General features: G+C 35.3%; 2 protein-coding genes across 2 annotated transcripts in view; one reads left to right on the top strand and one right to left on the bottom strand.

Annotated features, from left to right (window-relative positions):
* On the top strand, positions 231-8,247 carry LOC107638337 (protein argonaute 4). The gene is made up of 23 exons (XM_016341567.2): positions 231-370; positions 1,507-1,756; positions 1,875-2,080; positions 2,174-2,395; positions 2,507-2,643; positions 2,720-2,817; positions 2,908-3,005; positions 3,197-3,359; positions 3,460-3,576; positions 3,662-3,769; positions 4,394-4,456; positions 4,551-4,664; positions 4,747-4,912; positions 4,995-5,107; positions 5,359-5,496; positions 6,007-6,137; positions 6,347-6,412; positions 6,743-6,806; positions 6,884-6,995; positions 7,066-7,139; positions 7,376-7,470; positions 7,559-7,590; positions 7,701-8,247. Exons 2-23 carry the CDS (start codon positions 1,511-1,513, stop codon positions 7,874-7,876), a joined length of 2,739 nt encoding a protein of 912 aa, XP_016197053.1. The 5' UTR covers positions 231-370; positions 1,507-1,510; the 3' UTR covers positions 7,877-8,247.
* Positions 7,979-10,870, bottom strand: part of LOC107638338 (protein SIEVE ELEMENT OCCLUSION B) — a 9,889-nt gene continuing 6,997 nt past the window's right edge. Inside the window, exons 6-7 of the mRNA XM_016341568.2 lie at positions 9,635-10,126; positions 7,979-9,270 (exon numbers count right to left, since the gene is read on the bottom strand). Of these exons, the coding sequence (XP_016197054.1) occupies positions 8,644-9,270; positions 9,635-10,126 (1,119 nt within the window). The 3' untranslated portion in view covers positions 7,979-8,643. The remainder of the gene's footprint in view (positions 9,271-9,634; positions 10,127-10,870) is intronic.

The following is a 10,870-nucleotide window of genomic DNA, read 5'->3' as shown; positions in this document are numbered from 1 at the left end:
TTCGAAAGAAGTCACGGTCCTATCATTTAGACTTTTTACATAAAATCTTGCTATTTTTGTATGAAATGGATACTTGCAGTTCTATTCTTATAGAAATTAGTGATTAATCAGAATTACTGGAGAGATAAAAAATGAAATTCCTACCGAGAATAGGATCTTATGGAGAATAAAAATAGAAAGCAATAATTCTTCACAGCAAAAAATAAAAATAGAGACACAAAATAATTTGACTATTTCCAAGAAGCCCACAGCCCAGTGTTTCACTTCACTGAGCTTTGCGTCCTTTCTTCTGCTCTCAGTTACTTTTAGGTTTTAGGGTTCTTCTGCGTACTCAGTTTCAGCCACAGCCAGTGTTGTCTTCACTCTTTGGGTAAGAAAATGAAATATGCGTTTTGTTTCCTCTTGTCACCTATTTTTACTTCAAAATTCACTCTAACACTGTCACCCACACCCGCAATTTCTCATTTTCATCACTAATTTTGTTTTTGTTGTTTCTCTTCTTCCGTGTTGCTAAAACTCGAAAAAGGTTATTTTAATGCTGCATTTTTGTTACATTGTGAGATCATACAATGCTGTTCTAGAATTTTGAGTTTGTAATGTTTGAGTTTCTGCATGCGTCTGATCTTGCTCTTGTTTTCACTTTCGTTGTATATGATTTGGGAAACGTTTTCGAAATTGCATTTTCTTTCAGAAATGATGCTTCCTTCTCAATTTTTTTAGTAATCTTTTTTAGCTCTTCAGAAGTAGAAAACTCTGTTCCGTACAAATGCTGTCATTTTTGGGCTTTTTGGCTCTTTCGCTAGCTTTAACTCTGATTGCATGTCTTCGTTCTGTACTTTCTGTTTTTTATTTTTTTTTATTTTCTTAAATCTATGTCAGCAACTTACTTTGTTTCAGCTTTGAATGACGTTTTTCATGGTAATTTTTCATTTTCTTCACTTATTTTCTGTCAAATAAGACTCCATTTCCTTTCTGTCAAATAATGACATTTTATATTTTTATTATTTTACTTTTTAATTTAAATATTAGTAGTGATTCATTTGACATTGATTGCAGTTGTAGAAAAGAAAAAAAAAAGAAAGAAAACGAGATAAACCTTACTTTGGTGCTTAATAGTAATTTTCATTTCACGTTAGTCTTATGTGATCTTACAAATATCTTGAAGACTGAATTAATGTTTCATAAGTCGTTTAATTACACACACAAGAAAAAAAAAAGAAAAAAAAAGGGAAAAAGAAAAGATGAGCTGTTTCTCCCATAGTTTATGTTTTGGTTATTTCAATGGATGTTTTGATAGATTTGATGTTAATTACTACCTTTTCTGGTTATTATTGCGGTTTAGCCTATTGGCTACTTGAGTCGATATTTTTGCTATTTTGTACTGAGCTTCATATTATACAATTTGTTTCATTTACTCAACTTTTTCAGATTGTTCATATCTTTTGATATTATACACTCCAAGTCCAAGTTTATTTCAATTCTTACCTTGTATGTTATCCGAAATAGGGATATGGATTCATCTGAGCTGGATGGAAATGGTAACGAGGCATCCCTGCCACCACCACCCCCTGTTGTTCCACCTGATGTTGTCCCAGTTAAAGCAGAAGACGCACTTGCTGAACCTGTTAAGAAAAAGGTTTCTCGCCTTCCAATTGCCAGGCGTGGGCTGGGATCAAAAGGAATGAAGATAGCTCTTCAAACCAATCACTTCAAAGTTAATGTCACTAACAATGATGGAAATTTCTTCCATTATAGCGTATGTCCCTCTCACATTCCTTTGTTTATTATTATTATTATTATTATTATTATTATCATCCAGGTTTATTCTAATTACCTAAATATGACTGTTGTCACTTGTTATGTTATTTGAACAGGTTGCGTTTGCTTATGAAGATGGACGCCCTGTAGAAGGTAAGGGTTTCGGGAGAAGGATAATGGATAGGGTGCATGAGACGTATGCTTCTGAGTTAAATGGTAAGGACTTCGCATATGACGGGGAGAAAAGTCTGTTTACCATTGGTTCTCTTCCAAGCAACAAGCTTGAGTTTGAAGTTGTTCTGGAGGATGTTGTTTCGAATAGGTAGAAATGACAAGCATATAATTGTTTTAGCCTTCCATAGAGTTTCATATCATTGTTTCAGCAGTGTTTAACCTTTTAATTTTTCTTGTGAAGAAATAATGGTAACTGTAGCCCTGATGGTCATGGGGACAATGAAAGTGACAAAAAGAGGATGCGACGCCCGTATCGTGCGAAGAAATTTAAAGTAGAGATTAGCTATGCCGCCAAAATTCCAATGCAGGCCATTGCCAATGCCTTGCGTGGGCAGGAATCGGAGAATTTCCAAGAAGCCATCAGAGTGCTTGATATTATATTGAGGCAACATGCTGCTAAACAGTAAGACCTTTCTTCATTTTACTTGTCATAACATGTTTTCTAACATTTTGATGCATTATAATTTACAAGGCACCAAACCATAGTTCTCAACTGTGCATTTGTCTATTGCAGAGGTTGCCTCCTAGTTCGGCAATCCTTCTTCCACAATGATCCGAGGAATTTTGCTGAAGTTGGAGGTGGTGTGCTTGGCTGCAGAGGATTCCATTCAAGTTTCAGAACTACTCAGAGTGGCCTGTCTCTGAACATAGGTTAGATCTGTGTACTGTGTACAACCTTCTCATCAAGGCTTTTTGTCTAACTCCTATAATCATCCAATTCGTTTAGATGTCACAACTACTATGACAATCCAGCCTGGACCTGTTGTGGACTTCCTAATTGCCAATCAAAATGTGCGAGATCCATTTCAGCTTGACTGGGCAAAGGTAACAATGCTGTTGAGAACTTAATTTATTACTCTCTTGTTTGATTATTTTACACAAAGGCCTGTCTGTTACTCTTTTTACTTTAAACAGGCCAAAAGGACCCTAAAAAATCTGAGGATTAAAGTAAGCCCATCCAATCAAGAGTACAAAATTACAGGTCTCAGTGAACTCCCATGCCGAGATCAGACGTACCCTCCCTCTCTCTCTCTCTCTCTCTCTCTCTCTCTCTCTCTATTTCTTTCTTTATTCCTCCTTTTTTTTTTCTCTAAATGCATTTGGCTTTGATGTCAAATTATAAAACTTGAATATATGGTGCATTATGATAGTAGAGTTGTTATTTGATGAGTATAGGTTTTCAGTGATAGCTTGGTTTTTGCAGGTTTTCTCTGAAGAAAGGTGGAAGGGATGGTGATGATGGTACTGAAGAAGTGACTGTTTATGATTATTTTGTCAATACTCGTAGGATAGATCTTCGATACTCTGCTGAGCTTCCTTGTATCAATGTTGGCAAGCCTAAACGACCGACATACTTCCCCATTGAGGTGAATCAATGTGTTTATTTTTGCAAGTTTCGCATGCTGCAATTTTAGCATTCTGGATCTTAACTAAAACCTAGGTTATTTACTTCTCCTTTTGTTTTAGCTTTGTGAATTGGTGTCCTTGCAACGTTATACAAAATCGCTGTCCACGCTTCAAAGGGCTTCATTGGTAGAGAAGTCCAGGCAGAAGCCACCAGAGAGGATGAGGGTTTTATCTGATGTACGTTGTTATTCTAAATTTTAAGTGATGTGGTTACACTACTTATATCTTGGTTAAGGAAGCTTATTAAATATTGTTTTGTTAGGCACTAAAAACCAGCAACTATGGTTCTGAACCTATGCTTCAAAATTGTGGAATTTCTATAAGCACTGGCTTTACTCAAGTGGATGGTCGTGTTCTGCCTTCACCAAGGGTATTTAATATTTCTTTTTGTCACTGTGCTCTCGAAACTTGTTTATTGTGTGTTGCCTTGTTTTATTTGAACTTGGTGACCTGAGGTTTTCTTAATTATGACTTGGCAGGTCACTTGTTCGAGAAATGATTTTTCTCATTTAGCAAATGCTCTAGTAACTTGTTTTTTTTGGGCTCCCACATGAAACTAAATGAAAGTCCTTTTTAAAAATCCTTTGTTTGGAATATGGATTTATATGGAAAAATTCTCTTTTTGCTACTGTCATATCTAAATGCTAGGCTGCCTCTGATGAATTATAAATTATTTTGAAGTTCCCTTTGCTGCTTGTGGTGTGTTGGTATTATTTTTTGTTTCTTTTTTTTACCTATCTAAGCAAATGATGTTAAGTTCTTGCTGGTAGTAATTCTTTGAAGGATGTAAATGCTATATAAATGACTTTATTCTCTTTGTTTGCTATTTTGTGTTGATTCTGGTTGTTTAAGATTATAAAATAAATTGGTTGAGCAATATTGTAAGCAAAATTAATTATGGTATGGACTCATGGCTCCTATATTGTCAATCATCAGTAACCTTAAGTTTTTAACTTTCATAGTTTGATATTGATTATTGAATGTTTTCCAATAGTTGAAGCTTGGCAATGGTGAGGACTTAAATCCAAGGAATGGGAGATGGAATTTTAGTAATAAGGTATTCGGTTTAGTTCCATTTCCACTGAAATTTTCATCTGGTCCAGATTCTCAGTACTGTATGAGGTTCTAATAACTTAAAAATGCTTTTCCAGAGTTTTGTGCAGCCAATAAAGATAGAACGGTGGGCTGTAGTTAACTTTTCTGCACGATGTGATGTAAGAGCTCTTGTGAGGGATATGATTAGAGTTGCAGGAACGAAAGGAATTGTAAGTTCCATCTCCTTGTATCAGCTGAGAAGTATGAAAGATCTACTGACTGAAATGTTCTTTCCTGCTTTTGTTTTTGCAGTCAATGGAAGATCCATTTGATGTGTTTGAAGAGAGTCATCAGTTTAGGCGTTCCCCACCAATGGTTAGAGTGGAGAAGATGTTTGAAAGCATCCAGTCTAAACTTCCTGGAGTTCCTCAGTTCCTTCTATGTCTAATTCCCGAGAGGAAAAACTGTGAAATTTATGGTTAGTCATTAATAAGTGGATTTCATTTATCTTGTGTTTGGGAATAAACAATTGTAAATGAAGATTTATTCTAACATTGAAGGTCCATGGAAAAAGAAAAATCTTACTGAGTATGGAATTGTTAGCCAGTGCATGTGTCCTTTAAGGGTCAATGACCAGTTTCTGACTAACGTTTTGATGAAGATAAATGCCAAGGTATGTTGGGCATGGTATTCTAGTACTATTGGGCAAGAGCTTTGTACATTTTATTATTTTGGCTATGACCCAGCTTTTAATATCTTGTTTCTCACCTTCTCGAGTGATAATAACATGGGAATAAATGAATGACTTTGCATCCTTTCCCTATCTAATGGAGCAAAGGTTGTTTTCATTGTTTTATGTTGCCTAGTCATCAGGCTTCTGTTTTATTTCTTCCTTTTCAATTGAATTATTTTTTTGATCTGCAGCTTGGTGGATTGAATACATTATTAGGCGTTGAACACTCTCCAGCTCTTCCAGTCGTTTCAAAAGCACCCACACTTATCCTGGGCATGGATGTTTCGCATGGCTCACCAGGGCAATCTGATATTCCTTCAATTGCAGCGGTAAATCATAATTGTCATGTTTTCAATGAATATAATATAATTTTGGGTAAAGTATATTTTTTGTCCGTAAAGTTTGTCAAAAGTTTCAAAAATACTAAGTTTTATTTTGTTCCAATTTTGTCACGGAAGTTTTCGATTTGCATCAAACATATCCTTGACAGCTAAATTTTCCAAAAGTTTAGGACCAATCCAACAATAATGCATGATAACTATGATTTGCTTGTGTTGAAAGTTGTTCTTGTGAAATTGTTGCTGAATTAGTCCTATATTTTTTGAAAAAATAGCCGATAGAGATATATTTGATGCAAATTGGAAACTTCTAGGACAAAATTGCAACAAAATAAAACTTCGGGGTATTTTTGAAACTTTTAGCAAACTTTAAGGACAAAATATACTTTACCCTATAATTTTTATATCAATGCATATATTGGTGCCAGGTTGATCTAATTCTACCCTTTTTCTTTTTCTTTTTTTCTTGATGAAATGTTGCTGTTTTCTGAGAGTATGCAGGTGGTCAGCTCTAGACAATGGCCTCTTATATCGAAGTATAGGGCCTGTGTTCGTACCCAGTCTGCAAAGGTTGAAATGATAGATAACCTGTTCAAGAAAGTATCTGACAATGAGGATGAAGGAATTATAAGGTTCTATCTACATGTAGTTAAACAATTAAACTATGCTTCTGTGTTAGATGGCACATGATTGTATACCATGATGTCTTGTAGTATTTCTTTCTGCCTTGTAAGAGCGGTGGCTTTTGAGCAGTCTGTTTAATGTTGTATTAATCTTCACACTATATGTATATAGTCAATGTGAAAGAAGTACCTAGCTTGATCGGTTTCATCAACTGCAGGGAACTTCTACTTGATTTCTATGTTAGTTCTGCGAAGAGAAAGCCAGACAATATAATTATTTTCAGGTAATTTTTTCTTGTAATTCCGAAGTTAGAGCTGAAAACATTTGAGGTATTGCCAATAAATTGTGTTTGTTAATGGGATTTGTCACTATTGCTATGCTAGGGTTGTGCAATTCCTGTGTCCCATTTGCCATTTATGTTTTTAACTGCTCCGAACCTACTGCAAATGTGTTTTGATGTTGATACATGCTAACATTGATCATTGCATGTTGTATTTTTCCAATAGCTACAAAATGCTTTTGGTGTTCAATGCCTGTTTGTTATACTGATTTATTACTATGCGATTCTTTTCTGATGAAACTAAACATAGTATCTTTATTATGCTGAATATAGGGATGGTGTTAGTGAATCACAGTTCAATCAAGTTTTGAACAAAGAGCTTGATCAAATCATTGAGGTTCATAAGCTTTTGACTCTGCTATTTGGGAAACATTTTTGGTCGTAAAGGGCTGCCGTTGACTTTTAACTTTGTAGGCATGTAAATTCCTTGATGAAAAGTGGGAGCCCAAGTTTGTGGTTATAGTTGCTCAGAAGAACCACCACACAAGATTCTTCCAGTCTGGTTCTCCTGACAATGTCCCACCTGGTAAATATCAGTTCAGATTATCCAAAGATTGTTGGCTACTTGGCTTTTTACTAAACCTGTTGCTTTACAGGAACTGTTGTTGACAACAAAATTTGTCATCCAAGAAACTATGATTTCTACCTATGTGCACATGCCGGAATGATAGTAAGTATCCAATATTCTGTTTCCCTCCTTTTTAAGTTTAAAGATTAATTTACATGCTTGTGGGTTGCATAGCTGTGTGGTTCGACGTGTTAGGTGTGTCTTCATTGAGTCTATTGTTGCCCCGAAATGAACTGTTCGGGGGTCTAGATGTGTGTGTGAACGATCACTATTGTGAATATCGTGGTGTCTATCTTTTAGTAATATTCTCTGTATTCCTTCAAAAATTTCCTCCTCAGGGCACTAGCAGGCCTACACACTACCATGTTCTTCATGATGAGGTTGGCTTTAGTGCTGATGAGCTACAGGAGCTTGTACATTCTCTGTCATATGTGTAAGTGGAACTTTTGACCTGTATTGATTTGGAATTATGCACATGCGTCTTAAGGAACCTATCATTAGATGTTTGTTGTTTATGACAGGTATCAGAGGAGCACCACTTCCATTTCTGTTGGTAAATTCTTGCTTCACATCCGGCTATTTAGATAGATTCATGTATGATATCTGATATCTGATTTAATTTTGTGTTTATGACACACTTGTACTATTTTCTCTCCTGCGCAGTTGCTCCAATATGCTACGCACACTTGGCTGCAACCCAGGTGGGGCACTTCCTCAAATTTGAAGACAAATCTGAGACATCTTCAAGTCATGGTGGACTGAGTGCTGCTGGAGCTGTCCCTGTCCCGCAGTTGCCGAAATTGCAGGACAGTGTTTGCAACTCAATGTTCTTCTGCTGAGGTGTCTCAGTTGCTTATGAGAGAAAGCAATGCTTGTACATAAAAACCATGCTCAGATCTAGCTAGCTATCTATCTAACTATCTATCTAACTCTGGATACTGGTAGACTTAGCCATGTTAGCCTAAGACTTATCGTCTATGTTTTAGACTGTTTTGTTTTATGTGATATATGGCATGTGTTTAGCACTGGCTTTCAAGTGGCAATGTATTGAGATGCTTTTGTAGTTATGTTTGGTTTAAGGTCTGATTATATTAGATTATCCAGCGGTGTTATTGGAGGTTATTGAAAATATCTTGGGAATATTCTTCAATGAAGATGGGGAAACACGGTGTTGATGTTGATGACAAAGGAATATATAAAATGTTTATTTGCTCAATAGCATTGTTTTGCTTATAAGAGAAAGAGTAAAGTGACAAATTCTGAGGGTTTATATTTCGAACATATTAGTCTTAAATCACGGTTTTTTATTCTAATCATAGGGGATAATTTAAAAGCAGTGTGTCTATATTTGCTATTTGGGAGGAATTTGATCGAAGTGTAAATTCAGAGCCATATACCAACAAAATTATCATTTTATTCAAACAAATTATTCTATAACATTTATAAGGCAAATTAAATTGCATGAAGGCCATTATTTACTAGCTAGCCTTGCCCAGTCTTAGGGAAATAAATGACCACACACCATAGACATGCATTTGTAAACATTAACAACTACGAATATAACAACACATTAAATTAGAGTAAATATAACTCGAGCATGCATGACTCAACATAAATTACTCCTAGGAGGAACATTAGGTTGTTCAAGACCATGGCAGCACTTGTAATTAACAGATGTGACCTCCATTGAACGGCCACAATCAACATTTGGGCATGGAATGCGTGCAAGGATATCAGAGGGGTATGTAATTTCGCTATGCTCACATTTGGGAGGACCATCTTTAAGCTTGCACCTCTCATAGTATTCTTTGAATGCAACATCAAAGCTTACTTCTTGGTCGTCCAACTTCCTTGGCCATTTCTCGAATTCTTTGACTGTTCGATACATGACCTCGCCTTGACCAAGAAGCTTCACATTTGACCCTTTGCTAAGTATCACCCACCCTTTTGGGTCTTGTTTAAGAAACAACAACCTCTTCATCTCTCTTGTTGAAAAGTCCATAACGCCCTCGCCGCCGCCGCCACCCTTCGTGTGTTTCCTGTTGGCTAGCAAGCTGTCTATGGCGATCCAGAAGCGTGGAACATCCCTGGAATCATCCCTCCCTAATCGATATAATTCAATTGGGACAGTGGTTTCTATCTGCCTTTTCAAACTGTTCAAAGCTGTCTCAAACTCTTCTATCCATTTGCTGGACGTCCCTCCAAAGATGAAGATGTAATAATCGTCTTCGATCTGAAATTTTTTGTTTCTCACTAATTATATCCAATGTACTAAACTACCAAATAAACTCACTCATTACTCCCTCCTTTAGGTAGTGTTGACTTTTGAGAGGAATGTTAGAGGGTCACAATTTATTATTTTTGACCAATAGTTAGTTAGATAATGACATGTCACGTTAAGTGTCACGTGACATTAACCTACCACGTCATCATATCACGTGGCATTTAATGTGACACGTCATCATCTAACTAACAGAAGAATCAATTTGACTTAAAAAATTATTTGAGGACTAATTTGAAGAATAAATGATTTTTCAGGGATAAATTTGATTATTATCCGCTTTTATATAAGGCCCATATGCATAGAATGAACTTACAAATTCTTTCATCCTTGGATTGAATTTTGTGATTTCATTCCAAAACCAGTTCCATTGTTGAGTGAGACGAGTGTAATCAGAAGCCTTGAAGGGGAAGCCATCAATGCCCCAAATAGAAAGAAGTAGTTTGGTATCATCATTTTCCACCTTACCTTGAGGACTTAAGAGTGGGATAATTGATTTGTCTTTGTATTTGAACACCTCTCTGATAAGACGAATCCCAGTTTTGAAATTGAAATCTTTAACCACATACCATCCAATCTTAGTGTCCTCCAACATCTTCTCCAAATCCTTCTTGTTTCTTTCATTCCATTCATCCACAATAGGGATCCAAAGAATCTTGAAATCCTCTTTCTTATACCCCTCTACTTCTCTTGGTTCCTCTTTCAGCTTTTCATATATTCCCTTTAAGAGCTTAATTTCATCTTGAATGTTCTCCAGGCCTGAGATGAACAACAACACATGCTTCTTCTTCAGATCCTCAATTTTCACCTATGCCATAATAGTAATTAATCTCAGATCAGTCCAGGTAGAAAAAACCGAAATTTACGTGAAATCGAAAAAAGTAAATTAAGTACGTGTAAAACGAAAAATCTTAAACAAGCTATGATGCATGGACACTGAAGACACTAACATGGGATACAGTACAACACGGAACACGTCGACACGCGAATTTTAAAATCTTATGAGACACGGCGTATACACATATAGAATATAAAGTATTTTTTAGATAAATCATAATGATATTTTGAATTTTATTGACATTAAAATATAAATTATTTTTTTAATTATTTTTAATGTCTTATTTTAATTATAACAAGTATTTAAAATATTTTTATTTTAATAAATAATAATATATACTATATCTAAATTTATTTCAAGAATAAATGTTAAGAATAAGATTAAGCACGTTGACATGTGTTAGGAGTGTCCAAGCTTGTTCAAAAGAGAATTTTTTATTTTTTATTAAAGTACGATTGGATTAATGTCGGTGAGTGTTGTGTCCGAAATATATCCAACACACGAACACGATAACTCAGCAAAGTGTCTGTATTTTATAGTTAACAAGATTTAAATAGTAAAATTGTCAAATTTAATACAAATTTTATAAAATTAATTAACTCATTTAAAATCATATATCAAAACATTTTAAGAATTAAATCGAAATTTTAGCTTCTATCCAAATCACATACATGCCAATTAAGATTTTTGTTAATTAATAGATTCATGAACAAT

The sequence above is a fragment of the Arachis ipaensis genome, chromosome B04 (genome assembly GCF_000816755.2).
Source record: "Arachis ipaensis cultivar K30076 chromosome B04, Araip1.1, whole genome shotgun sequence".
Taxonomy (NCBI): domain Eukaryota; kingdom Viridiplantae; phylum Streptophyta; class Magnoliopsida; order Fabales; family Fabaceae; genus Arachis; species Arachis ipaensis.
This window is presented reverse-complemented; position numbering and strand designations above follow the sequence as displayed.

Excerpts from the sequence above, each read along its gene's own strand:
- LOC107638337 (XM_016341567.2), top strand. The coding sequence starts at position 1,511 with ATGGATTCATCTGAGCTGGATGGAAATGGTAACGAGGCATCCCTGCCA. Across the intron at positions 2,396-2,506 it reads AGGCAACATGCTGCTAAACA|AGGTTGCCTCCTAGTTCGGC; the intron begins GTAAGACCTTTC and ends TGTCTATTGCAG. Across the intron at positions 2,818-2,907 it reads TTCAGCTTGACTGGGCAAAG|GCCAAAAGGACCCTAAAAAA; the intron begins GTAACAATGCTG and ends TACTTTAAACAG.